Raw genomic sequence first — 26003 nt, 5'->3', positions numbered from 1 at the left:
CCTGGAGGTCTCATTGCAGCGTGGGGAGGTGATGCAGGAGTGGGAAGGTGCTGGGCAGTGTGGTTCCTGCACCCTTGAGCCACCCCAGGCTGAGGGTGTTGATGAAGCAGCCCCTGTGACCTGGGGGATGTCACCTCTCAAACCATGTAGTCCTGTCAGGGATCACTTGTGTCCCTGCTTTCTGCTGTTTTTTTTTTTATTTTATTTTTCCAGCCTGAATCAACAGACAAATTACAGCCTGGAAAAAATGACCAGAAACAGAAAAATTGGGAAGACCTCTCATGGTCACCTTGCCCACCTCCTTTCTCCAGCACAGGATCCAATTTACACCTCCTGCATTCCTGCTCTCCAGGTCTAACCTGGCTCTGAGGCTCCTGTGAGGAAGTCAGAGCCAGACTCTTGACTTCCCAGGAGGATTCACAGGCTCACCCCCTCCTCTGCAACTGTGTGTAAGATTCTCAGAGGAGGAAAAAAAAACAACTACTTTTGAATAGATAAGGCTGGAGACATGATTTTCTGCATGTTTACATGCTAGAACATGAAATTAATTTACTTGACACTCTAACGTCTCAGGAGTAAGTATCAATTTTTATAGCTTACATGAAAATAAATCTTTTTTTTTTTTTTTCTCCGTACAGCACAACGAGAATACTGTATGTACATTTGGTTCTGTTTATATACACAAAATATTTAGGTACGTGAACACATCAGGAACTGACAAACAGGCTCTACAAAGCACTGAGGGGAGTGGGGAGGGTTTGGCAGTCCGGCAGGAGCAGGGGTGGTGTGGCCGTGCCACAGCCACTGGCAGATTCCTGTGCAGAAACAACGGGGCTGGGGGCAAGTCCTGGTTCCAGGGGTTGAGCCCCATCTTGGGCACCACAGAAAGCAGGGGAGCAGTGACAAGGGCTGGGCTGGTTAAGAGAGTGTGCTGGGTTTACTCCCCTCTGCCGGGCTCCTCCAGCAAACAAACCCGACCCAAACCCTGGCTGGGTCAGAACCCCCACAGTCCCTGGGTCAGAACCCCCATGGTCCCTGGGTCAGAATCCCCACAGTCCCTGGCTCAGCCGCCCTCCTGTGGTTTCCTCCCAGTGCCCCCCTTGGGCACTGTGGTTTCCTCTCCAGGGCAGGCACCTCCGTGCCCCTCGGGGCTGTGCTTTCCCACACAGCCTGGACCACAAAATACCCATTTCCAGCTGCCCACGGCTGAAAGGATTTTTTTCCCAGAGGGGTTTCGTTACCCCCCCTCCCCTTCCCCACCCCCGCCACCCCCTGGGGTCTCTCTCTCTCTGTCTCGGTGCCTTTCCGGCTGCCTTCAGTTGATCTCCCCCTCCGTGAACTCTTCCTTTATGGACTGTTTACGGGATTTGCAGTCCGGGAGGTCAAACCCAAAGTCTGCCCAGTCGTCGGCCCCCCCTCGGTTGGGGATGGTGATGGTGTGGCGCACACGGAAGTGCACGGCCTCCATCACCCGCTGCCGCTGCAGCTCCCCCGAGCTCCCGATGGAGATGCTGGAAGCGTTGCTGCTGGAGCGGAGCAGCTGCTGGGCCCCGTACTCGTGGCTCTGCTTCAGCTCCTGCAGACCTCTCCAGATGATCATCCTGTACTGCTCCGGGATCTTCAGTGCTCCGAGATCCTGGAAGGATAACACCCGATGAGGTAAGGACACCAAAAAAGGGACTGCACCTCTGGTACCCGAACCTGACGCCATCAACTCAGGGTTTTGTTGGCTGGGGGGTGTGGGCACGATGCCCGAGCACCCAGCAGTGGGATGGCCTGGATGTGGGTACCAGGACATGGGTACCAGGATGGGTACATCACCTGTGGGTGATTTCTCATTTGTAACCAGCACCAGTTGACCAGTTTCTCACCAGTTGACTGCAGGTGAAAAATATTCTTTTTTCTTTTTGAAATTATTATTATTATTATTATTACTAATTATTATTATTTTCTTCTGGGGGTGGGTTTCACACCAAACTGATGTGACAAGGGCAGGCAGGGAACCTTCCCCATGGACACAGGTCTCAGAGCAGCACTTGAAGCATCCTCATGTTTGAGGAGCTGCCGGCCAGGCTGGCTTCTCCTCTGCTCCTAGACCAGGAGGTTGGAGCAAGAGGTCCAGATGCCACCTGCCTAGGGTGGCTCTGGTGGCTGTGGGGACGCAGCCATGCTCCCTACTGGTGCCATGCACCCAAAGGGAAAAGGGAAGGTTGGGACCATGCTAAGGGCTGTGGTCCTAATGCCAAATGAGGTCAACAACCTCAGGACGGGGGAGCCTGCACCAGGATGAACCAGGGAGCTGCCAGGGATCCACATAAATGCCAAACACAGAGACTCAGGTGAGTGTTAACCAGAGCAGACAGTGAGTATGCAATTAGTAATTACAAATGCCAGCTGGGACACACAGCTCAGCTACTGGGGACAAGTTTTGGCTGTGCCAAATGTGTCCTGTGACAGCTTACAGACGGTGGCAGAGTTAGTTCAGAAAATGGTCCAAAACCTGGCTAAGGTCACACAACTGGCCCCAGCTACCAAGGACAAATCATCCTCTCTCCAACAGCAATGTCACCACAGTGTGGCCTGGCAGGCAGCTGCCAGGGAGGTGACAGCTTCTGCAAACTCCCTGGGGGCAGCTCGGGATCCAGGCAGGAGCTTGTCTAAGCCAAATGCCAACTCTGGGGTTTTGAGGGCTTGCTATAGCTCCAAGAGTTTCAGATTATTTTCTTTTCCTTCTCCTCAGTACCCTGCAAGGCTGGGGAAGCCCCCACCCCAGTGCTGCTCTCACCAAGAGGCTGAGCCCCAGCCCAGCAGTGGGGGCTGGCACACCACAGGAGCTCAGGTGCCCCCAGCAGCCCCTCTCCCCTTTTTCATGGCAGCTTTTGCCTGAGCTGGGCTGTTCCAGTCCAGGGTTCCCTTAATGCCAAGTGCCCCAGGTCTGACTCCTTAATTCAGCTCATTTTGCTTCGAAGATTAACAGGGGTAGAAGTAAGATCAGAGCCTGATTTCAACCCCACTCATCCGTGGTGGAGGTTTTTCCTGCTGGCTTAGGGGATTTCAGGTTCTTTTGCTGAGCACCTCAGCTGGGTTTTCTGTTTTAGGTGAAAAATCTATCTGAGGTCTGGTGATCTTTTAGCTCTTCTGATTATGATGGTCTGGAAAAAACAATTGAGACTCACAGTTGCTACCAATGACTGAGCTACCACTAAATCCAGAGGACCAGAAGGCACAAATCCTGGGGAGCACGTAGTCTGCTGGTGCACAGGTTTCCCTTTCCTTTAAAGCTATTGTGTCCTTGCTTTTCAACAGCTGAGAGAAACAAGTGATAAGAAAGATCTCCCCAAAGCATTTACCTCTATGGATAGGTTCTGCAGGTGGTAAATATTCTGTAACCCTTGTGAGGTGAAATAGTCGATGCAGTTTGGACACCCCAATCCTGTTAAAAAACTGCAGAAAAAATTTGGGAAATAAAGTGGCGTTAACTTCTCACGAATATAAGCTGTGCTCACAACCATTGCTGTCATAGCAAACCCTCTTTCAGGTCACTGAAAAAGCTGTGGGGAGCTCCTGCTGCCCCCAGCCTCAGCCACACACTCCCCCAGACCCCTCTGCCAGGGGGGTGGGAGTTCCAGGGGGTCCAACTGCTCCATCAGGCTTTTTGGCTTGGGCTGTCACCATCCCAATGAGCTCCTTTGCTATTAAATGTCAAAATCATGGGACTATGTTCATTCCTAAAATTGCATTTTTTTTTTAGCTCCTGATCAGCAGAGGTTTCAGCTAAGTAACTTACTTGGGATCTCTGGGAGCCTGAGCTGCTGGGGGGTATGGATGGGGTGGTGCCTAAATCTGTGCAGCCCCCTGGGGCTGGGCTGCAGCTTTGCACCTTCAATTAAACCTCACACCCAGCATCCCTGCCTTCAGTTGTCTTCTGTGCAAGTGTCTGCTGGTTTTTTAAAAAGACTGAAAGGTTAAAAAGTGGCTGCAGACCTGTCAATGCATTCCTGATGGAAATAAGCCATGTGGACCTACTTCCAGGCATGGCTGGGGAGGAAGGGGAAGGGGGAAGTTCACAGAGCTACGTGCTGGGTTGACATGCAGGAAAAGACTCGTGTGCAGATGTGTTTAATTTTTAATTAAGCAAGGATGGATTACCCTGACAGAGGTATGTGAGGGTAATAGAGGCTTTTAACTGGCAGGTTTGATTTTGGAGATGAAAAAGCATGGTCTGTGTAGTTTTTGTGAGCAGTGATTTCTCAGTTGGGACCAGTGGCCAGTTGACCAGTTGCTAGACAGATCTGGAGGTTAGAGTGAGGGACAACAGCAAGAAACACCAGAGGACAAGACAGAGGGGGCACTGGATGCCTTCCCTACCTGACGAGGCTGGGGTCGGGGTTATAGGGTGGTGGGGGGGTGCAGTGTGACCCCGAGACCATGGACTGGGAGGAGTGGCCCCCGTTCATCTCCCCGTTGGGTTGCATGGGGTGGCTGTTCAGCATCCCGGGTCCTGGGCAGCACCATGTCAAGGCAACAAACAGATCATTAGAGGTGGCTCTGACCACTGCAACCCCATTGCCCCGGCAGGGAGCTGAGGGGAGCCCTGGGAGCAGGATGTGCTGTCTCCCCTCTTTTTTCCCCCCTTACCCATGGGCCCCAGGCTGGTTGCAGAGCTGGAGCTGTGCTGTGCTGGCTGTCCCACCAGCTGGTTGACAGAAGGCAGCTTGTTGATTCCTCCACTGTGAACTTTATTCATGGGAGAGAGGACAGGGCCGTAGGAGGAAGGTGTCTGCAGCTGGCTCCTGCATGGGCAAAGCCGAGAGGAAGGTCAGGGGGAGGGATGGAGCCCCCTGCCCCAGCCCCCAGCTCCCCACCACAGAGTTTGTGGCTGGGAAAGGTGCAGAGTGAAGCCCAGCAAAGCTGCTTTGCTGCCCCAGCCGGCTCTGGGGCTCTGGTACTCACTGCCTCTGCAGGAGCTGCTGCTGCTGCTGCCGGTAGGAATCCACCAGCTGCTGCGGGACCAGCTCCACCAGCTCCAGGCTCTCCTTTATCTTCATCAGGATCTCAAAGTTCTCCCGGCCTCGCACCTGGAGGAGGGAACAAGCCCAGGGCTTCACTGTGGTCCTGTCCCACTTGGCCACATTCCTCGTGGCCCCTTTTCTCCATCCTGCCACGCAAGGTCAGTATCACTGTGGCCGAACGGGGCTCCTGCCCTCCCTCGGGCACATTCAGAGATGCTTTCGCTCCTTTTCTTCTCTAGGTCTCTGCTCACCCCCAGGAGACTTTGCAACCCCGTCCTGCCCATCACTGTGTCCCCAGGGTGTTCCTTGCGGAGGGGACGATGCCACCGCTGTCCCAGGCAGAGCTCTCAACCAGCGCAGCTCACCAACACTTACGGGCACGTAGTACATCTCCTCCTCCCCGTGCCTCCGTTTCTTCACGCCAGTCCCCAGCGCGGGGATGCCCTGGGGGCTCTGCTTGAAGGCTGGGAAGGAGAGAAGGAAGATGTCAGCCTGCGACCGTGGCTTTCTGCAAGATTGAAGCTCACACCGTGCAGGGTGCTGACTCTTGCCCTGGCTTCTGGCATGGGTGATGTCCCTTTGTTGGTTACAGTCATGCAAACAATAGATCTGGACATGAAAAGCCCCGCGCCCTGGGGAGGGAAAGGGAATGGGTCCTGGTTTCTGAGCCTTTAGATTCCATGGAGAAAGAGAAAGGTATGTGGAATGGAGCCCAAACTTCTGGATCACCGGGAGTTCGGGTGGGATGGGAAAGGAAGTGGGGCAGAAACACTGCAGGGCTCCGGGCAGTGAGGGGGCAGAGCCCGGAGCTGCCCCTGAGCCCCCTCCCTCCCCGGGCACCGGCACTCACTGCGTTTGTTGCCGTTCCCGTTTTTAGCTGCGCTCTCGTTCAGGGCTTGCTGCTCCCGGTAATGATCCTCATCAGCTTTCCGGTCCCTGCCGGGGCAGGCGCAGATCCGACCCTCGAACGATCTCCTTCCCAGGACCTGGCCGCTGGGAGGAGACAGGAGACACCATCGGTCACCCCAGTGCTGCTGGGGCAGCTCAGCCCAGCACTGGAGGGTCCGGCTCAGACACCAGCCCTACAACCAGCCCGTCCCTCGGGATGAAGGGGATGCTCAGGAAGCCACCCCAGGCCTTGGGCGCAGGGAGCCCCTGGGCAGCAGTCCCCTGAGGAAGAGGAGCTGCTGAGGCAGAGGAAGGCTCCAGCTGCAGGGCTCCTTCCCCAGCCCGTCTCTGCTCCCGCAGCCACTCACTCTCTCGTCTCCAGGGTGATGATGATGAGGATGGGTCTCCTGTTCATCCCTCCCACGCAGCTGCTGTTGCACATGAAGTTGTAGAGGATGGTGGTGAATTCGGTCCCCACCTGCCCAGGAGGGGAGAGCAGGCACTGAGCAGGGAGTGATGGGGGGGATGCAGGCTGGGACCCCCCGGGAGAGAAGAGAGAAGGCTGCAGGCTACCCCCACCCAAGCTCTTGGCTCTGAGAGGATGCTGCCCCGGGAGCACTGGGGAAAGGTGTCATGGGGACAGTTCCAGCTAGGAAAAGGGGACTGTACCAGGGCTGTGGGGTCCCTGGGGCCTCCCAGGGCTGGACTGGAGGAGTTTTCCCTTTGCATCCCGCTTCCCAGGAGTAGGATGCTCCAGGATGCTTTGCAGGGCTGGGAGCTGCAGATGCTCAAACACAGCAGCCACCAGTGGTGGGGAGCAAGCCAGGGGCAGCTTTAGATGTGTCAGGGCAAGCAGGACTCCTGCTCAGGACACAAGTGTCTCTTGCCAAGCAGCCCTGTCACCAGTAGGGTCACCCACCCAACACCAGCAGAACTCCTGTAGCCCAAACAGAGGTCCTGCCCCCCACCCCGGGTACCTGAGGGGGCTCATAGGGCACCATCACACTCTGCCTTCCCGTCACGGGGTCATCCACGTACTGGGAGAGGTTGTTGCCCTCCACACGGATGAGGTGACTGGCTGGGGCTGACTGTCCTGCAAGGCAAACCTCAGTGTCAGAGGATGTGGCTGGCTGGGGTGCTGGTCCTGCATCCAGGGCTGGAGGGTAGGGGGGGATGTGTGACCCCCCAGATGAAGGGGGAGCAGAGTGGGGGGGGGTCAGTGCTCACCATCATTGAAGTCCCGGCCGAGCTCGTGGTTGGGGCAGCGTTTCACCACCTCAGTGACGTGCTCTGCCTTCTTGTAGACAGGCATGGCCCGGATGAAGGTGCCTGGGGGTGGTGGGGTGGACACCTTGATCTGGATGGGACATGTCTTTGCAATCTGGCAGTACAGTTTCTTCAGCAGGGGGGAGTACTGGAAAAGAAAGAGGTCCCCGTGGGGTGAATGTCCCTGGGTGCTCCCCTGCCTGCCCACACCCACCTCCTTTCCCGAGTGGGCTGTTGCCCCTAGACAGGGGTTCCTTGATCCCTTGGCTCCCCTCCCCTCTCCCCGATGCTTTCTCAGCACTCCAAGTGACACGTGAGCACAGCAGTAAAGCAGTGAATTAAAATAATGACTTGTTAGATAAAACCAATTCCCACCTAGGTATGGCAGCCCAGCTGCTGGGTGGCAGGGGATCACTGCAGAGGGAGGCTGAGCTCCCCCTTGGTCACTGCTCTCCCCGTGATGTTCCAGGGATGTGTGACAGCACTGGCAGTGCCACTGCACTCCTGGAGCTTGCCTGGAGCCTGGGCATCCCTTGTGAATAGAAACCATAGAATTGTAGATTCATTGTGTTTGGAAAAGACCTCAGATCATCAAGCCCACCACCACCAGCCAACACCGCTGTGTTCTCAAGTCCAGATGCTTTCTGAACCCCTCCAGGGATGGTGACTCCACCAGTGCCCCAGGCAGCCTCTTCCAGTGCCTGGAAATGGTTCATGACCACTAAAACATTCTGGGATTTTCTCAGCAAAAGAGCAAACTCCTCTGGTGAGGACCATGGACCTGCTCCCCTGCAAGGAGACCCAGCAGGAACGATGGCTGCAGGGCTGGCAGAGGGCAGGAGCTGGCAGCAGAGGGGTGGGGGAGGCAGCCCCCATCCTTCACCTTCCTGTAAACTCCTGTCTCATCTCCCAGGTGTGGGGCTGTGCATTTCCCTTCCACCTCAGCAGTGCCATGCTCCTTCCCAGCTCCCGAGGAATGTGTTTGCTGTACCCCAGCCCACCCCTGCCGTGCAGGGAGCAGCCCGTCCCGGCATGGCGGGGCATGTTCCTGCTTGGGGGATTTTATCTCAGCCCCACAACACGAAGCCTGCTTGCCAAAAAAATACCACCGTGCAGAACGTTTTGTGGGGATGTTAAAGCTTGTCCTGAGCCATCCAAGTACAGGTGGTGGAGGCCACTGGGGATCCCTCCACCACCCCTCTGCTCCCTGGGGGACTCTGACCCACAGGGGTCTGGACAGGGGGGATATGGGGGTGTCAGACCTCAGCTTCCCACCACTGTGATCCCCATGCACCAGGAGGGGTGGCAGAAGGAATCTGTGCTCCCCCAGCTGGGGCTGGGTAGGCTCCACCACCCCGGGAGCTGCAAGCAAATGATACAAACCATTTCCAGGTGGTGTTTTTAGGGGAGTTCAAGGGGGATATAAAGGGAGGAAGATGCTGCCCAGGCAAACTGCAGCAGCTCTTGGGGTGTGAGGAGGTGCTGGATGGATGGGCAGCCAGCAGCAGGTACCAGCTCCTGGGGGGCACATTTTGGGGGTTGCAGAGCCTGCTCTGTGCTAGAGGGAGATGCTGTGGCCACTAGAGGTGGAACACCAGGCTGAAGCTGGCAGCAAGAATTAATCCTCAGCACTGGAGGTGTGTGTGGCCTTGCTCAGAGAGAGAAGGCACTTAGAAACACCACCTTGCCCTGAAATCCCCACATTTTCCACTGGTACCTGATGGTTCTGAGTAGACCTTGCCTCTATGGCCAGGTGAGCTTCCTGGGTACAAACCAGCAGGGCTTGTGCTGAGACTGGAATCTCCAGCTCTGCTTCCAAGCAGTTGCTCCCTGGTGCCCAGCTGGATGAGGAAGCTCTCGTGCAGCTATGGTCCATGTAACTTCCTCAGCTGCTGAGGGAAAGGGGGTTCAACACCCTTGCTTTGAGGAGGCAGTGTGGCAAAACAAGGGTTATTTGGAGTTGGGGGGGCTCTTCCTTGCCAGGTGTTAAAACACTGACAACTCCTGTCAAAGGATCCTTTCATGTAGACATTCCCGGGCAGCCCTCAACATGCCTGGGAAATATAACTGCTCTGGAAGAGTAGAGGAGCATTATGGCAAGTTCTTTGGTAACAAATTCTCTCATTATACCATGTTATGACATGGATAAATCTCTGTTAAATAGCAGAGCAATTGCCCTGCAGCTCCACACAGGCATGCCTCCACTGATAACCTTATCGTGTCCTAACAGCTCCAGGATTGCCTTCAAAGGCCTTTCCACAATAACAAACTCTTCTTTTAAGGAACTCCGTGCTGATAACTTTGGGCAAGTAACATCAGGGCTGTGCCCTGTGTGGCCACGCTCCCAGCTCCCCCAGTGTGTCCGTGGCCACCAGGAAAATAAGCAGGATGGTTTTAGGAGCCCAGGAGGCTCTACACCCCAAGAAAAAGCCCTTGGTAATGTCCAGAGAGGACAGCAAAATGAATGTCTATCTGCATGATACCACCATGATGTCCATCTCATGATACCACCAACTCTCTGCTGCTCCCAGACCATGTGGAACAACATCCCAGGACACCGGAACCCCTTCCCAGCACTCCCAGACCCCAGCTCCGTGATTGCCTTCAGACCTACAGAAGAGCTTGGGTATGTTCTGCCCTGGGGCACCTCCTGCCCTCATTTTTGGTTCCTGCTGTCTCTTCATCACTGTCCCTTCCCTGCTACCATGATCTGCCCTGCAGCTACCCCAGAGCACTGGGGGTAACTGGAACAGCCCCATCATTGGAGCACCAGCAGCACATCAACATTAACCTCTGTTTTTTCTGTTTGCCAAGGTACCATGGCTGCTGTATCCAAGGAAATGTTTTGCTCATCATGAGATCCAGGTGAGCTTCTGCCCCACCACAATCCATGGCAGCTGCAAAGCAACACTAAAATTAAACCTTGGCATCTGCTGCTGCAAACCCATCCCAAGCAAACCCCCAGGACCTGTCCTGGAAGGGACCACCACTCTGCTCAGACTTGTAGAGCTGCCTCTCCTGCAGAAGAAGAAAGAGTGGAGAGAGAGGTATTTGTCCTTGTGGATGCTCACAGCCTTGCACAAAAAGTAACCTGAATCTTCTGTGCAGAAAGACCTTGCTGGCAAAGTCCATCTTCCCCCAGCCCTCCCTGGGCAGCAGAACCGCTAGGAGGATGTGTCCCAACAGATTCCAAGCTGATAAAATCTTATTTATCTTCAACTGTTGACACCGAAGCGTCTAGACTTGCCTGCTTTGGGAGGGCTGCAGCCAAGTCCTCCTTTCTCTCTTGAAGGAAATGATTTGCTCAACAATTACTTTTTCCACAAATTCTCCCCCCTCTCCTCCCTACCAGCCACCTCCTCCTCTTCTACATTCCAGTCTCCTCATTAGCTCTACTCCAGACGTGTCCAGGACTGCAGTCAATGGATCCCAATAAAGCCACTAGCCTGGCAAGAGAGAGAGAAGAAAAGTGCTGCCTCCGGCTGCTAATTTCCTTCTGCTCCCCAGCAAGCAGCTGCAGAGCTGCATCCTGGGACAGGTTTGGACAGATCACAGCAGAGAGGTGATAATAATGTGTCTGTCATCTTACTGGGACATGTAGCATCTTGCAAACCGCAAATACCGTTAACCGGCTCGGACGAATCTGTTACGACAGATCCTGGAAGACATGCCTGCTACAGAGCTCGTTTTTTGGTTGTTGTTGTTTTTTTTCTAATTTTTTTTAATAACCACTTTTTAATCACTGGTCTATATAGCTTCTCGCTGAGCTGGAAATTCCTCCCAATGCTGCTTTGTTGCTCATTTACTACGAGCTGGGGTCCGATACCTCCAGCGCATCCCTGATGCCCGAGAGGTGAGCATCAGCCAGCACCCCTTCCCCATGGCCACAGCCACCCCACCACGGTGGTGCTGTGGGTGATGGACAGGGCACTGCCAGCCATCTCCATGATGGAGGGGGTCTCAGAGCCCCTCTGCTCACTCAGATACCAGCACTGGACCCCCTTTAAGCCCTGGACCACCAGCGATATCTTGGGGCTGCAGCAGGCAGAGCACAAGGAAGCTGTTTGTGCTCCAGCCTGCATTCTTCTATCTTTGTTATCATGCCATTACTGCTAATTAAAATCCCTCAGTTCACCCCCCAAAGGAGTCCTCTCCCTTTCTTCCCTGCTGTGCACATCCTTAAAATAACCACTGGCCGGGATTGCAGCCACTCTGAGTCACAGCACAGCCCTGGCACACTCTGAGCTGGTTTAATCATTTCTAGTAAGTCTGACTCCTTTTGTGTGTCTGGATGCTCAGTTCCTCTGACCAAGCTGGCACTGAAGTTCCCTCTCATCCAGAAAGGAAGCCCCAGGCCCAGCAAGGTGGTTGTTCCATGCTGTGTTACCAAGGCTGGATGCAGGCAGCAAGCTGGGAGGAGGAGGCTGAACCAGGCTTGGGAATCACAGCTGGAAATGAAATGCAGGACCTGGACATGGAGCAGATCATCACCCACTGCACTGCCTGCCTGGAGCTCTGCTGAAGCCACCTGAGATCTCTACTGGGCCAGAGCACAAGATGCCTTTGCTCCTCCAGCCTCTCTTATCTCTGTTCCTCCAGCAGGTCCTACAGTTCCCTCCCCCCTGGGTGTTTCAGGTCCCAACAGAGAGGAGCTGGCTGGAGCAACCCCATCTCCCATGTGGGTCCTCTCCAAGCTCTCCCACAGGAGAACGTTGCCTTCCCACTGGATCAGCAGTTCCAGTAAGTCATTCCTTGACCTGTGCATACCATACACGTTCCAGATAGTGGGGCTGATAGTGGGATCGTGTTGGAACATTGCACACCAAATTCCTTTGCCTTTTTTTTTTTTTTTTCCTTAATTCCATTGTGTCTGGAGCTCATGGAGCCTCATCCACACCCTGAGAAAGCTGATGGAAAGCCTCCAGTGGGCTGGCTTCAATGGGCTGTGGAGCAGGCTGGTGCTGAGGTTGCTTCCCTGTTTCTGGCATGCCAAAATATCCAGGCTCCTCTGCCCAGCTACTTGGATAAAAACAAAGATGTTTGTGGCTTAGAGGTAGAGTGCACTGAGCTGTGTGTGCCCCCTGCTCATCTCCAGGATGCTGGAACCTCCCCAAAGCATGCCAAGGTTCTGGGTACAGTTTGCAGAGGGGGTTTGTTCTCTCTAGATGCTCCTGAGGGGTTTTCCTTCCTCTTCACAACCAACTTCAGCCAGCAGCCAGCAAGGGAGAGGTTTCCTCCTGCTACACCAGCTGCTTCCATCCTCCTCATGAAGTTACCATCAGACCAACTATTTCAGCTCCCCAGCACCCATCCTCTAGCTGCAAGGTCCATGGAGCAACTGGGCCCAGTTGAGTCTCCCACTGGCTGAGCACTGGGACACAGATTTGTCATGGGTAACAGATGGTGTCTGACATAGGTGTCCAAAGGAGGCAACTGGGCTGGTGAAGGGACTCGAGCACAGATCCTATGAGGAGAGGCTGAGGGAGCTGGGGGTGTTGAGGCTGGAGAAGAGGAGGCTCAGGGGAGACCTCATCACTCTCTCCAACTCCCTGAAAGGAGGTTGGAGCCAGGGGGGGGTTGGGCTCTTTTCCCAGGCAACTCTCAGCAAGACAAGAGGGCAGGGTCTCAAGTTGTGCCAGGGGAGGTTTAGGTTGGAGATTAGAAAGAATTTCTTTCTGGAGAGGGTGATCAGGCATTGGAATGGGCTGCCCAGGGAAGTAGTGGATTCTCCGTGTCTGGAGATCTTTCCAAAGAGCCTGGATGTGGCACTGAGTGCCATGGGCTGGGAACCACGGGGGGAGTGGATCAAGGGTTGGACTTGATGATCTCTGAGGTCCCTTCCAACCCAGCCAATTCTATGATTCTCTGATAGCAGGAGCATCTCCCCTTGGCTTGGAACCTCTCCATCCTTTCCAGCACAGGATGGTTTCTCCCTGGCCCAGACCCTGCTGCCTGGGTTAGGGGACCCCCTGCCTGCTTAGCTGGGAGGTTTGTCCAGGTCCCCCCAGCTCCAGAGGCTCCGTCTGAGCCCGGGGAACTGCCCCGTGCCGGTGGCTGGAGCTGCCGTGTCCCTTTTGCAGCCAGGCCACGGGAAGCCAAAGACCCCATTAACGCTTCGGCAGCTTCGGTGCGGGCGAGAGCGGAGCAGAGGGGAGGGAGTCCCGACCCGCCGCACCCCCGACTTGAGAAAAATACTGATTATCTATCAGTTACCAGCTGGCCGGCGTGGTGAGGGGCTGCCGGTGAGAAAACAGCCGAGATGGGCTCACGGCTCCAGCTTGCCCGGGCAGCTCCGGGGAACCCAGAGCCCCGACGGCTCCCTGCAGGCAGACAGCTGCCGGCGTGCCCCGGCTTGCAGCCCCGCGGCTCCGCATCTCCTCCTCCTTCTCCTCCTCCTCCAACCCTGCCGGAGCTGCCTGCCCGAGGGGAGCTCGATCCTACAGGGGAAACCTTATTTTCAGCATCTGGGCATTGCTCTCTGCTGATAAAAATTAAATCTGGCCATTAAAAAGGGAGGTGGGGGCAGCCTGGAGGGCTTCCTGCAGCACTCACCAGTGTGGATGCTTTGGTTCAGAGGTTGTGGCAATGCTTGGTGCTCAGAGGCCAGCAACCAGTGGGACATCCAGTGTCACCCACCTGCTGTCCGGTGTGCCTTTGCCAGGACAGACCTGGCTCTGACAATGCAAGCTATCCCAAATCTTTGTCCCAAAGCCCCCAATCCCAAATCTTTGTCCCTTCTCTGTTCACTCACTCCCTAAATTTAGAAGTTCAACATTTTAAAGGCCAGAGAACAGATGATGATCCTCTGGTGTGCTTCCCTACACCATTGGCCCAAGCCCCCTGCCCACTGCTTATGTGTTGAGCCAACCCTGTCTGCTTGGAGCACACCTTATCTCCCAAGAGATATGCAGGCTCTTCATTTGAATATTTCAGGAGTTGGAGAATCCACTGCATTCCTTGGTAAATTGTTCCTCTGGTTAATTATCCTCACCGTAAAAAAATTTCCACCTTGTTTCTAGTCTGAATTTGCCTGGCTTCAGCTTCCAAGCACTGGATCTCATTATGTCTTTTTCTGTTAGATTAAAGAGCTGCCTGCTATCAGAAACCATCTCCTGTGCAGACTGTGATCAAGCCACCCTTGCTCTTATGAAGCCCTCTCATGCTGAACCTTTCTCTGCTATTGCCCTACAAGGCATTTGTTCCAAATCTTTCATCTTCTCTGCATCTCCCTCTTAAACCTTTTCTCCTCTGTTAGCAGAGGGGCTGTTAACAGAACCCACGAGGGCAGTGGCTCGGTGGGACCTTGCTGGTGTTGATTTTAAAGTGCTTAATCAAACCATGTCCTTTCCTGCCCCATCATGGTTACTTCAGCTGCCCTTGCTGACCCTTTCTTCACCTTCCTTGCCCAGGGCTTGCATTTCCTAGCAGCTTCCCCAGTCTTTCCTGTCTGCTGCCACATGTGTGTTCACAGGTATTACAGAGAATCTCTAGATTCAATATTTGTGTACTGGCTGACTGGCAATATAGAACACAAGTTGGTTTTGCTGAATCCTTTCCCTGTATAACCAGCACAGACTTTCAAGTGCAGCAGTGTCAACGTGGAGCTCAAGGTGAGTGGGAGGAAGGCAGCAGCCCCATCTTCCAGCACAAGAAATGGAGCTGTGTGGCCAGGACAGGTGGGAGGAGATGGGGTGAATCTGTCACCACAGCAGGGATTGCTTTTTTCCTGTGGCAACCTCAGCAAACCGGGCAGTCTGCTCCCACGCTGGGGATGCTGCAGTGCTTACTGCACCAAATGAAATCTCTCCTGAGCTCTCCAGGGTGCAAGATGCTGCTGTCCCACTTCTGCTCTCCCTGAGGCTCATCTCCAGCACACTGAAACGTGGGCTGCTGGCCACTAGTCCTGCAGCCAGCCTGCTGGTGGGGGATGCATGACCACCCCAGTATCATGGTCCAGAGGTCTGCACATCTCACTGACTGCCCTGCTGGGTGTTAAAGCCAGTGCTGGTGTTTAACTCCTCTGCTATGGACCATTTCTCAAGAGCTGCATATTCAGCAGGCTCGGCTCCAGCCTTGGGAGCATCCTTTGCAGGTGCTGCTGGCTGCCCATGTCCACTGGGCATCCCTGGAGTCCAGCTGCTCCCGCAGGGCCAGGAGGGCTCTCCCAGCATCTGTGTGGCACTGGCTGCTCCAGCATACAGAGGAGACCTTCACACAAAGGCTTGATGAGAAAAGCAACTCTGACCTGATCAGCCCACCTCCCAGAAGGACAGGACAGCTCCAGGAGCAGAGCCAGCATGGGAGATGTTGAGACCATCTGGGCTCAGGTTAGAGCTGTGGGTAGGGCCCAGGAGGGGAAGGGGCTGGTACCCTCCTGGCACCACCACATGGGACTGCCTTAGGGACCTTCTTGCTACTCCTTCTACACTTCTGGGGACAGTTGCCCAAAACCAGACAAGACACCCATCACTGTGGGTTTGGTTTCCACTTTTGTGGCACAGGAATGTCTCCTGTCCCTTTTCAGGTCTCATGTAGATTCAGCTTAAACTGCTGCGAGTTCTCTCCCCCAGGAGTGGGCTGGAGTCATGACCTGCCCTGAGGACCTTCAGCTTATTCAGAACCCAATAAAATGCTTCCTTTAGCAACACTTTGCAAGGAAAGACAGTGGAAAAGAGAGAAGACTTCACTGGTCCTACGAGGTAAGCTGTGCTTACCCTTGGTGCTGGTCCCAAATCCCTGGACTCAGCTTCGGTGACCAGACACAGGGAAGCTGCTCAGCTGCCCCAGCCAGGAATTTGGTCACATTTAAACACCAGCTACCTGCTGGTTCCCTCACTCCACCCACCCTGGTCTTTGCAGGAGAGGCAGACCAGGTGCTGCTGCAGCCCACCCCTCCTGCCCGGTCCCACCAGAACCAGCACCTGCTGGCCAGGGCCCGGGGGATGCCCTGCACCCAGCACCCGAGGCTGCTGTGCTGCGGGAGGGTCTGGCTCGGGAATGAAACACCAGCTCCTGAAAAGAACTCCTGAAAAGAACCTCAGCCTGGCCGAGCATCGCTCCTGCTCCTTTTGTGATAACGTCAAACCTCCTCCTCCTCCTCGGAAACCCCCTCCGGCTGCCCCCCGGGGAGGTGCTCCGGGAGGTGTCTGCTGCAGAAATGCCTCCCAGACCCTCTGCCAGGGTCGTTTTTTTTTTTTTTTTTCTAAAGCTGGGTTCAGTGCTACTCCCAGCCAGGCTGCCAGTTCAGGACCTTTTGCCACAAAACGCGAAGCAGCTACCGCAGGCTCTGCCCGCTCCCTGTCACCCGGAGGATTCCTGTGCCGGGCAATCCCCCCCGGTGATCAAAACCCCACTCTGCTATTTTGCTGTGACTTCTGGAGATCAGGTTACTCTTCCGATAGGAAGATTCTGATATGTGAACGACAAGGAAGAACTTGCAGCCAAGCTGAGGATGGACCAGTAGGTGAGAGCAAAGGTCCATCTCACCCCCTGACAGCTGTCACAGGAAAAAGCACAGGGAAGCACCAGGAGAACAAGCAGGTCCTTCCCCAGGACACTTCTCCAGCTTTGCAATTCTTGAGGACCTTTACCAACAGTTTTAGGGAATTGCTGCAAGGGAAGTTCCATCCCAACCACTGTGCCCAACAACCTCCTGGAGGAAACACCCGGAAAGCCAGTCCTGACATTCCCTGCACATTTTGCTTTCCAGGAGTACCTGTGCAGGTGAAGTCCCCATGGAGTGGTGGCCGTGTCCTGCAGCTGCCCCGTGTGCCCTCTGCCAAGCACCACCCAGACACTGGGATGCTCGGAGCTGGCCAAAAAAGCAGCAGCAGCAGCAGCAAGCATCTCTCTAGGAAGACAAGAAGACATGCAACTTACTGTCCAGGTGGCTGACTTGGCGGTGCTGGATTGCTGGAAGGTCACCTCAAAGTGGTGGGGACCCGGGTAGTCAGTGTTGGAGGGGATGACAGGAGCGGGGGACATGGCGTCGAAGGTAGAGCTGGGCTGCGAGTAGGGAGAATGCGTTGGGACATTGGAGGTGTGCTCGGAGCTGTAGGGGCTGGTGGAGGCTGCTCTGCTGCCGATGCTCTGATCCATGCTGTTGTTCAGCAAATTGAACTGGGACTGGAGGACGGGAAAAGGGGAGGAGGGAAAAAAAGAAAACACCAGCCAGTTTAGAGACATGGAAACCTCAGCCACACTTCTCCAGGGCTCCAGGTGTCCTGTTACAGCCTCCTTAAAGGGCCAGCGTGCGGGAACGCCAGCCAGGAGAGCTGGTCCGGGTCGCTGGGGTTTGTGAATGGGTCGCCACCGGTGTAAGGGATAAACCCAATAAGCCTTAAATTGTCCCCTCTGACCAGTTCCTCCTCGTCAGAGGCAGCAATATCCCCGGGTTCCAGCACCCTGGCTGTGCACATCCTCCAGGGATGGGACCAGGCAGGGGTTTTCTGGGGTTTGTTCAGGTGTGGGAGATGTCCCGCTGCAGGACAGCGGTGACAGCCCTGTCCTGCACACAGGGCTCTGCTCAGAGGTGTCTCCTCCAGAGCACGGAGGAGCTGCCCTGGCCACTGCCAGCCCAGTTGCTCTCCAGGCATCTCCCACGCGTGGTGTCTGCTCATCGCTCCCGCACGGAGCTTCTGGAAGAGTTTCTGGGTGAGGAACTGGCTCTGAATGGTGGTTTGTGGGATTCCTTTCCCAGCCGGGGTGTTTGCTGTCAGTGCTGGTGCAGGGCTAATTTGGGGAAAACCTCAAACCTCCACAGCAGAGCCCTGGGATGATGCACGCTGCGCCAAGGTCACAGAGCTAAGGTACATATCTATGTAGGTGCTGGCTCTTATTCCAGACATTCTGGACCAAATCCTGACTTTTTATCGTTTGAAAAATTATTATTATTCCTCTTCTGAACAATTATTGTCAGGTATTTCCAGTCAGAGCTGTCAGCTCTCTTATCTGCAGGCACAGCCCAAACAAACCTACGTTCTCCATAGCTGCCTGGCTAAAGCAGCCAAAATCTTTCATCTGAAAATCATTTTTCCTAGGTGTAGAGATAGCCCTGGAGATCACCACTCATCACCCTCACCCCCAACAGCACCCTGCTCCCAGGAGGAAGGGGACCTCCTGCCTGCATTCCCTCAGCTGCAGGGACTGTCAGGCACTGTCCCTCCGGCCACCAGCCCCACTGGGGCAGCTCTGGGGAACTGGGAGTTACTGGGAGGCAGCAGTGGCTCAGGCTCAGCCCTCTGCTTTCCCCTCCGAAGGGCTGCAAGGCTCAGAGCTCAGGAATCAACAGACGTGTTTTAACTTGGGATCCCAACCTCACCCAAACGTCTACGATGCATAATGGTTTCAAGGCAATCATCCTTCTCCAGGGAAGTTCTCCTGTTGTCTACAGTCTCTCACAAGGTCGTTGGAGCCTGTGACTAACTGGAGGAATGCTGAACAAGATCTGGCTTGCTTTTACACATACAGCCATTTTCTCCCTTAAAATATGTGGGTAAACCCCTCTGCCCCTTCTCCCTGCTCTATAAATAGCCCTGCCACAGACAAACCTCCATCCGAGGTAGCCCGTGGAAGCAGCTGGAAGAAAAAATCTCCACAAAAGTCATCAGGGCATGACTTGGTGAGTTTGCAGAGCTGAGAGCCCGGGCTGTCAGCAGGTGAAGGCTGTGGCTGTAAAGCTGAACAGGCAGGGAAATGGGGAGTGACCCACTGAGAGCAGCGTCCTGACCCCTGCATGGGACAGAGCTTCCCCCCAGGACAGCTGCTCCTTGCACCAAGGAGACACTGGATCCATCTTGGCACCTCTGCAAGCCAGGACCCCCTGCCAGCTCGGAGCCACCAGCAGTGCCCCAAAGTACCAGGGCTTTGGCAATCTGCTGGAACAGCCACCCAGAGTCAGGTGCAGAGGCAAAACGAGCAGCTCGGTATTAAAAATGGGCTACTTTTTGGAAAAAAACCCTTTAAAAAAACCAAACCAAAACAAATCCAAGGTACAATTGTTTGTGTGTGTGTGTGTGTGTGTCAGCAAAGGCAACAGAGCTTGGCTGTAAATACACACACACACAGACAGCTGTTTACCCACACACACACCTATGAATATTCCCCATGACTGCAGCAACGACCTCCCAGGCAGCAGCACCCCAGGAGGAAACCAACCCGGGTGCCCACCCAGGTGTGACAAACCAGAAGAACCAAGGGATTTCTGGTGGGGAAGAGCAGCAACACCAAACCTTTCCATCTCTGACTCTATGGGACTTTTCAGAATGCCAGAGAGCAGACACCAAACCCTGAGCGTGCAACAGAGCATCCTCAGCACTCAAGGACGGGGCTGACAACCCAGCCAGCGACCAGCACCAGTGAGGCAAACCCCAAAACCACCCGTGGCACCTACCGTGGTGTAATGCTGCATGGGGTCACTGATGTACAGCATTTTAGTCGTCTCGGGGGTCACGGAGCAGTGGGAAGCGTCCTGCGGCGGGAGGCATGGGGACAGGAGGGCGGGAGGGGTGTGGGATGAGGGATGAGAGGGGCTGGGAGGGATGTGGGATGAGGGATGAGGGCTGGGAGGGCAGGAGGGATGTGGGATGAGCCGGGATGGGAGGGCAGTGCCAGGGATGCTGCGCTGGCCACCCGTGTGCCGCCGTGTGTTGGCTTTTTTGCCTTTTTCATCTCCCTTAGTTCTGTCAACGAGCTGCATCCAACAACAAAACGGGGCCCACCCCTTTCTGTCCCTCATGACTATTCATTAATGCACGGGGCAGGTCCCAGCTTGCCCAGTGATGGACTGGGCGATACCAACCATTCCCACCACAGGGTGTGTGGGGGTCCAGCTCCATCAGCAGCCCCGGAGACATGCTCCATCAGAGAGCTGCTGGTACCCATATGGGGCCGGGCACCCATGTGGCCATCACCCTGCAGCAGCAGAGCCAGGTGGCTGCTCTTGGATCAGTCAGGGGATGCAGTGACTTGGAGGTAGCTCTGCACCTCAGAGATATGGAGTTATTCCTGTCTAGATGGATGGTACGGATAAATATGGGTAGGTATAGATATATATGGTATGGATAGACTGGGATAGATGACTTGATGGATACCTAGGTGGATAGATACATCTCTAGAGTGACCAGGCAGAGAGGTGAATGGTGTTTCCTACAGCCACAGCTCTCTATGGAAGGCTGTCCCTTGAAGCAGCTGCTAACCCAAGCAAGGGCCAGCAGTGGCTCTGTCCTGGCTGTCCTCAGAGCCCTGCAAGGTCAGGGCCACCCACCAGCACCCAGGGTGCACCCAGTCCTGCCAGGCTCAGCTTTGGTTACAGCAGAACAAGGAGAAAGCTCGGCGAGGGGCAGCTCCCCAATTAGCACCCCAATTAGCACCTCCGCCCTCTGCCAGGCTGCCTGCTGCAGACAAAGGGAGGGAAAGGGAGAGAAAACCGAGGGAAAAGAGAGCTGGGGTGGGAACACAAGCTGGGGAGGAGGGAAACAGCAGCTTTGTGGAGGGAGATGCTGCCCATGGCCAGCACTGCTTCAGGGATGCTCCCAGGAGAGAAACCACTGAGCAGGCACAAGAGACCTGGAGACCCTGCATGCCTGGAATGCTGCTCAAACCTTTTGCCTTGGAGAGAAGCTTCTTCCTCCTTGTCAAGGACCTGGAGCTCCAGCACAGAGCCCCTGATGCTCTTTCTTCACAAGCAGCCCCAGCTTCCCAGGGCTCTGCACCCCCCACCTGCAGCCCAGGCATCCACTGCCCCTGCACCTCTCGTGTCTGGATTTGCTTTATGAAGCCACGACCACCCCACATCCCACCCCACCGTGGGGAAGTGTTTGCTGCAGCTCCTGCCTGAGCACACTCACCATGACCGAGTCGTTCATGCTCCTCATCTGGAAAACGTCCATGGTGACCTCGGTGCGGTTGGAGACCTCATTGCTGCCCCCTTGGGTGGATGCAGGGAGGTCAAAGTAGGTGCTGTCTGGCTCCCTGGGGGTAAGGTGAGGGCAAACAGTCAGCCCTCCAGCTCAGCACCACCACCCCAACACCCTGCAGTCCCCTTGAACCTCTCCCCCTTCTCATTTTCTCCTCCCATCCTCTGTTTTTATCTCCACAGGCTTTGCTCAGGCAAACTGTTGCCTCCTGGTTGAAGCAGAGCTGGAAGCTGTTCATCCACCCTGCTGCTGGAGAATATCCCTCACCTGGGACATCTTTGTGTGAGAGTATAACCAAGAAGAAAGAGGATGAAAGGACCCACAGCCCTTTGTCCTTGCTTGCCTCAAAGGCCAGAAGACTTGCCAAAGTTTCATTGTGACTGGAAGATGTTGGATTTTAGAAAATGCCCATTTTAATCAGGCAGCCACCGAGCCTCACGACCTCATGAGAGGAGACTGATGTAGCAGACATCATCCCAAGCTTGGGCCCAGCATCCCAAGCCAATATATGAACACAGGAGCATGCAAACCTGATCTCCCTCTGGACCCCAGTAACAATATGTGTTAAGAGGGGGCACGGAGCACAGGGCTGCTCCAGACTCAGCATCCCCCTCAGATGATCAGGCACCACTTACAGTGTACTCCAGAGGTGCTCAAACGTTGTGCCCTCATCAGCCGGAGATGATTGGGACATCTTCACAGAGGGGGAGTCTGACAGAGGATAAATCACTCTGGGGACAAAGAGAAACAGGAAGGTCAGCATTGCTGGGGCACCGACTCACAGCAGCAGTGGTGTTTATAGAGGTGATGCCACGGGCCAGTGGTTTTACAAAAATGTGGCCATTTTGGAAAGGGCCAAAGTGGCAGTGCCTGGGACATCAGCCCACGTCTGCTCAGCACTGATCCTGTGACTTCCATTGCTGCTCTGTTCATCAGCCTGGCTGCAAACAGCTCCCCAGCCTGGGCAGAACCATCCCTCCTCATCACTTGGGAGCAGCTGCCCTCTGCAAAGGGACAGGAGACTCCCTGGGTAGACACAGAAACACCAGACTCTCGAGTATCAGCTGTCTGACTCAAATGGAAACCCCAAGCTAGGTGGGAAAAAGCCACAGCCTTGCAGCAAGAATCCAAACCCTGGTCCAAGCTGCTGCACGATGTGGTCCCTGCTCTGCTCTGGGGACCACAGAGCATTCTCCTCCATGAATCTGGGGAATACAGGACAGATTCTGCCTTACGGGGCAGATGTTCCTGCCTTAGAATCCTGTCAGTGCCACAGACCGTGCCCCATAGCTGGTGCATGAAGTACCCTTGACAGCTTCTGCCTTCTGTCCCTGAGCTCTGAGCCCATCCTTCAGCCCAAGTCTCCAAACACTCCTGCAGTGGCCCAGCTGGGCTCACCCTCACTCCAGCCTGTTCCTCTTGCTCCTGGACAAGGTTTCTTGGCCTCTTTCCAGCACGGAAGGAAGCACTGAGCATCCCTCAGCTCTCTCTTTGTGCCAGCACCTCTCTGGCCCCAGCAACAGGAGCTGCAGATTTCACGGAGCCATTTTGAGCCCCACGCTGCCTTCTTCTGCCATCATCCTCCTCCTGCCTTGCCCTCTCCTTGGCAGAGAGCAGAACCACTTTCTAAAGTGAAAGTGTCACCACCAGTGGGGCCTGTGTGCTGCTTTCTGCTGCCTCCACAAGACACAGCATTCCCAGAAGCTGCCCCAGGAGGGTCTGCAGCAGAGGAGGGCTCCATCCCCAGGAGCTCCATCACCAAAGTGCCAGCAGGGAGGCTCTGTCGCCATCCCTCCTCACCCCACGTGTGACACCGAGAAATGAAAGGACCTGCGTGGTAGCGTTCAGAAAATGAAAAGCTGAGAGTAGAGGAAGGTGACTGCTGGGGGCCTTACCCTGATTCCATGCTGCTCTCCCCAGCCCAGGGCAGCTTCAGGAGGGATCCAGGCCTCTCCCTTCAGTGGAGAAAACCCCTCCCCACCACCCAATCTGTGTGGTCAGGATGGGTGACACCAGCTCTAACCACGTGGCTGCACTCGTTTTCGAAAGGAAAAAAAAAATCTGAATATTTTAAGGGCGTGTTAGCATTTCCCTTTCTCTTTCAAAGCCCAAGGGACACATCTGAGCTCCAGGCTCTGGGCTACCAGGAGAAGCTCGGGCTGCCCATGCATCCCTATTGGAAAGCATCTCTGCAGCAGGAATGCCAACCTGCACCCTGGCACCCCAGATGATGAAGGATCCCAAAAGACTTTATAAAGTGTTCCAGGAGGCTGGCAGTGGTGCTATTCCCCTCTGCCATAACTGTGTCCGCTCCCTGATGTCACCCCCCACCCCAGCAGTGAAGGAAAGACCTGAGGCATCACCCCAGCTTCTGCCAGAAGATCTTTATCCAAGGATTTCACACCTCCAGAGCCCCAAACCTGCTTATTAAGCTGAAGATCCCTTTGCCCAGGGAAGGGTGTGACCAGGGACCCTCTGTGCCCTCTGCCTGGGGAGAACCTGTGGCAGATCCTACACCGTGTTTATTGCAGGCTCCTAGAAGAGGGAGGGTGGGAAGGTGGGGAGCAGGGGCTGGTGCTGGGTACCGGGATGCCGGGGGGATGGATCCCTTTGCCCTCGGGAGGGCTGAGCTGCTCCTGCTGCCCCCGCAGGCTCCTCTGCTGCCTGGGTTGCTGCTTCCCTCTGTTGCTGCCTCTCGGGGCGTTGCAGGGAAACTGCACACGGGATAAAAAAGAGCCAGGAATACCGAGCCAAAGCTTGCAAGGAGGTAATTCACCACCTTGCCCTGCTCTGGGGGCTCAGCTCAGCCCATTGCTGGCCAAGCACTGGGATCGGGGCTGCATCACTGGGTCACTCCGGGGCACTCCTTCTGTCCATATTCCCTAGGACAGGGAATGGTGAATCCTTCACCACCTAGGACAGGAATCCAAAGGATTCCTATGGAAATACTGGGTGTCTTTGGTCTTTTCCCCACTGCTGTGGCTTTGGCTCTACCCAACCCACCAGGTCAGCCCCTGCTCAGCTGCAGCATCCATTTCACCCCCAGCCCCAAGGACACGAGGAGAAGGAAAAGCACACACCAAGGTCCAGCACAGCCCCCCCGAGCTGGGAGAACAACTCTCTGGAGAAGCAGAGCAGAGGAACCTGCTGTTCAGCTGTGCTTCACTCAGCCCCCAGCTCCCTTTTTGACCACGGAGTATGAATATATTCCCAGAATTATTATAAACCCAACTTTCTTCTCCCATCAACATAAGGAAGGTGAAGGGCACCACGGATGTAACGAGGGGGCTGAGAGTCCCACCTGGCCTCTGAGATTCTGCACTTTCTAGAGGGAGCATCTGTGATCTCAGCATTAATTTAAGCCTCAGTTTTAAGCACTTAGAAAGATCTGATGCTCTCCCACCTGGCAATAACTCATCTGCTGCTATCCTGCCACTCCAGCAGCCAGATGGAAATGTGACAGCATTTTGCAGCCACCTTAAAGGGAGATAAATGCACAAAACCTCTATAACCAGACTCTTCTTAATTCCTAAAGATTTTTGAGAGCCATTTCCAGCTCTCACATGGACCTGCTGTGTATTGCTCGATGGTTTGGGAACTGGACCCTGGACCTTCCCTGCTCTGCACAAGGAGAGCCATCAAGTTCATCCAGTCTGCAACAAATAAATGTTTGCAAAATGCTGGCAGATCCCAAGGTGTCAGCACTACCCCTGCTATTGCTCATTCATCCCAGCTTATTAAATTCATGCCTGCAAAATGAAGCTTTTAAAAGTGACCAAGAGAGAGCTTGCCTGCAGCACAGCTGAGCCTCAGGAGCCCTCCTTGGTGTGCAGGAGCTTTCTAACAATTTTCTTTCCAAGAAGCAAGAACGTTCAACAGAAATCCTGACAGACAGAGGAGACAACAGGCACCCTGTGACAGGGCAGGAAGCTCAACCAACTCTCCCTCCATCCCTGGCAGCTCAGCATCAACCTGCCCAGGGACCTGAGCATCCAGCCTCACCTCTGCTTTTCCCATTCAAGCCTTGGCTGGTTTTTCCTCTGCAGGTGCTGCTTTAACTCTGGATCTAAGCTACTGGGTAGCAAACATCCCAAGACACTTAAACATTGGGTAATGCACCTCCAGAGCAAAGCAGCCACAAATCACCTCCCAGCTGCAGGATCAAGCACTTGAGAGAGGATGGTGCCAAGTAACCCCCCCACACACATAGCAAGGGGTTTCCTTTTGTCAATTTTTTTTTTCTTCTGTTTTCTTCCTACCTGCTCTGGCTCCCCAAGCGTTTCGAGTTCCCCCGGAGGTCTCCCACGGGCAGGAGTGGGCTGGGATTGAGGATCTGTGTTATTTACTGCACTACAATCAAGTAGCGTCCCGGTCGCCTAGGCAATGACATTGGAGCTGTTTGAGAGCTCTGTGGAAAGTGAGGCAAAGGCTTGGGAGCTCCTTCCTGGAATAGGAGGCAGTTGCAAGGGGGTGGGGAATGCTCAGCCAAGCGTGCTGGGGAATTAAGCTGCTCACCAGTGCCAAAGGGACCCCGGGGGCAAGCTGGCTCTTGGGGGTCCAGCACCTGCTGGGCTCTGACTTCAATGGAGACTCTTGGAGACTCCACACAGAGCTCTGTTTGCACTGAAGGAAGCTCTTCCCTTCACCAGATTGAGGGACTGGGTCAGTTTTGTGCTTGTTTGGTCAAAATGAACGGGTTTGTGTCAAAATGACCCAAGCAGTCTGCCTGGGGGGGTCTGACATTGATGGGGGGAAAACTGGGAAACTGGCTCCCCCAGAGGCACGGAGAGTAGCAGTGGGTGAGGATTCAACAGCTCTGATAAAAACCTCGTTATCTGTAGGATTCTAATTATCTGTCTGGTGTGGACACACGGAGGGACCTGCTCAGTGACAAGTGGAGGTACCTTCCCAGTGACTTCCC

The 26003-nt window shown here is 54.9% G+C and overlaps 1 protein-coding gene across 4 annotated transcripts; it reads right to left on the bottom strand.

The window, feature by feature from the left end:
* Positions 1-1315: 1315 nt before the first annotated feature.
* On the bottom strand, positions 1316-19596 carry TP73 (tumor protein p73). Of its 4 annotated transcripts, XM_008503637.2 has the most exons (12): positions 19558-19596; positions 17046-17291; positions 7128-7314; positions 6878-6993; positions 6269-6378; positions 5863-6005; positions 5388-5476; positions 4954-5078; positions 4639-4793; positions 4369-4501; positions 3351-3444; positions 1316-1636 (listed from the first exon to the last, which is right to left on the bottom strand). In XM_008503637.2, the coding sequence occupies exons 1-12, from the start codon at positions 19594-19596 to the stop codon at positions 1316-1318; spliced, it is 1758 nt and encodes a 585-aa protein (XP_008501859.1). The 4 variants fall into 4 exon arrangements, with proteins under 4 accessions (XP_008501859.1, XP_030319404.1, XP_008501860.1 ...); XM_030463544.1 differs by lacking the exon at positions 19558-19596 and having other exon boundaries at positions 4639-4790; positions 17046-17279; XM_008503638.2 differs by lacking the exons at positions 4369-4501; positions 4639-4793.
* Positions 19597-26003: the final 6407 nt, after the last annotated feature.

The sequence above is a fragment of the Calypte anna genome, chromosome 21 (assembly GCF_003957555.1).
Source record: "Calypte anna isolate BGI_N300 chromosome 21, bCalAnn1_v1.p, whole genome shotgun sequence".
NCBI lineage: Eukaryota > Metazoa > Chordata > Aves > Apodiformes > Trochilidae > Calypte > Calypte anna.
The sequence above is the reverse complement of the archived record's forward strand: the minus strand, read 5'-3'. Positions and strand labels throughout refer to the sequence as shown.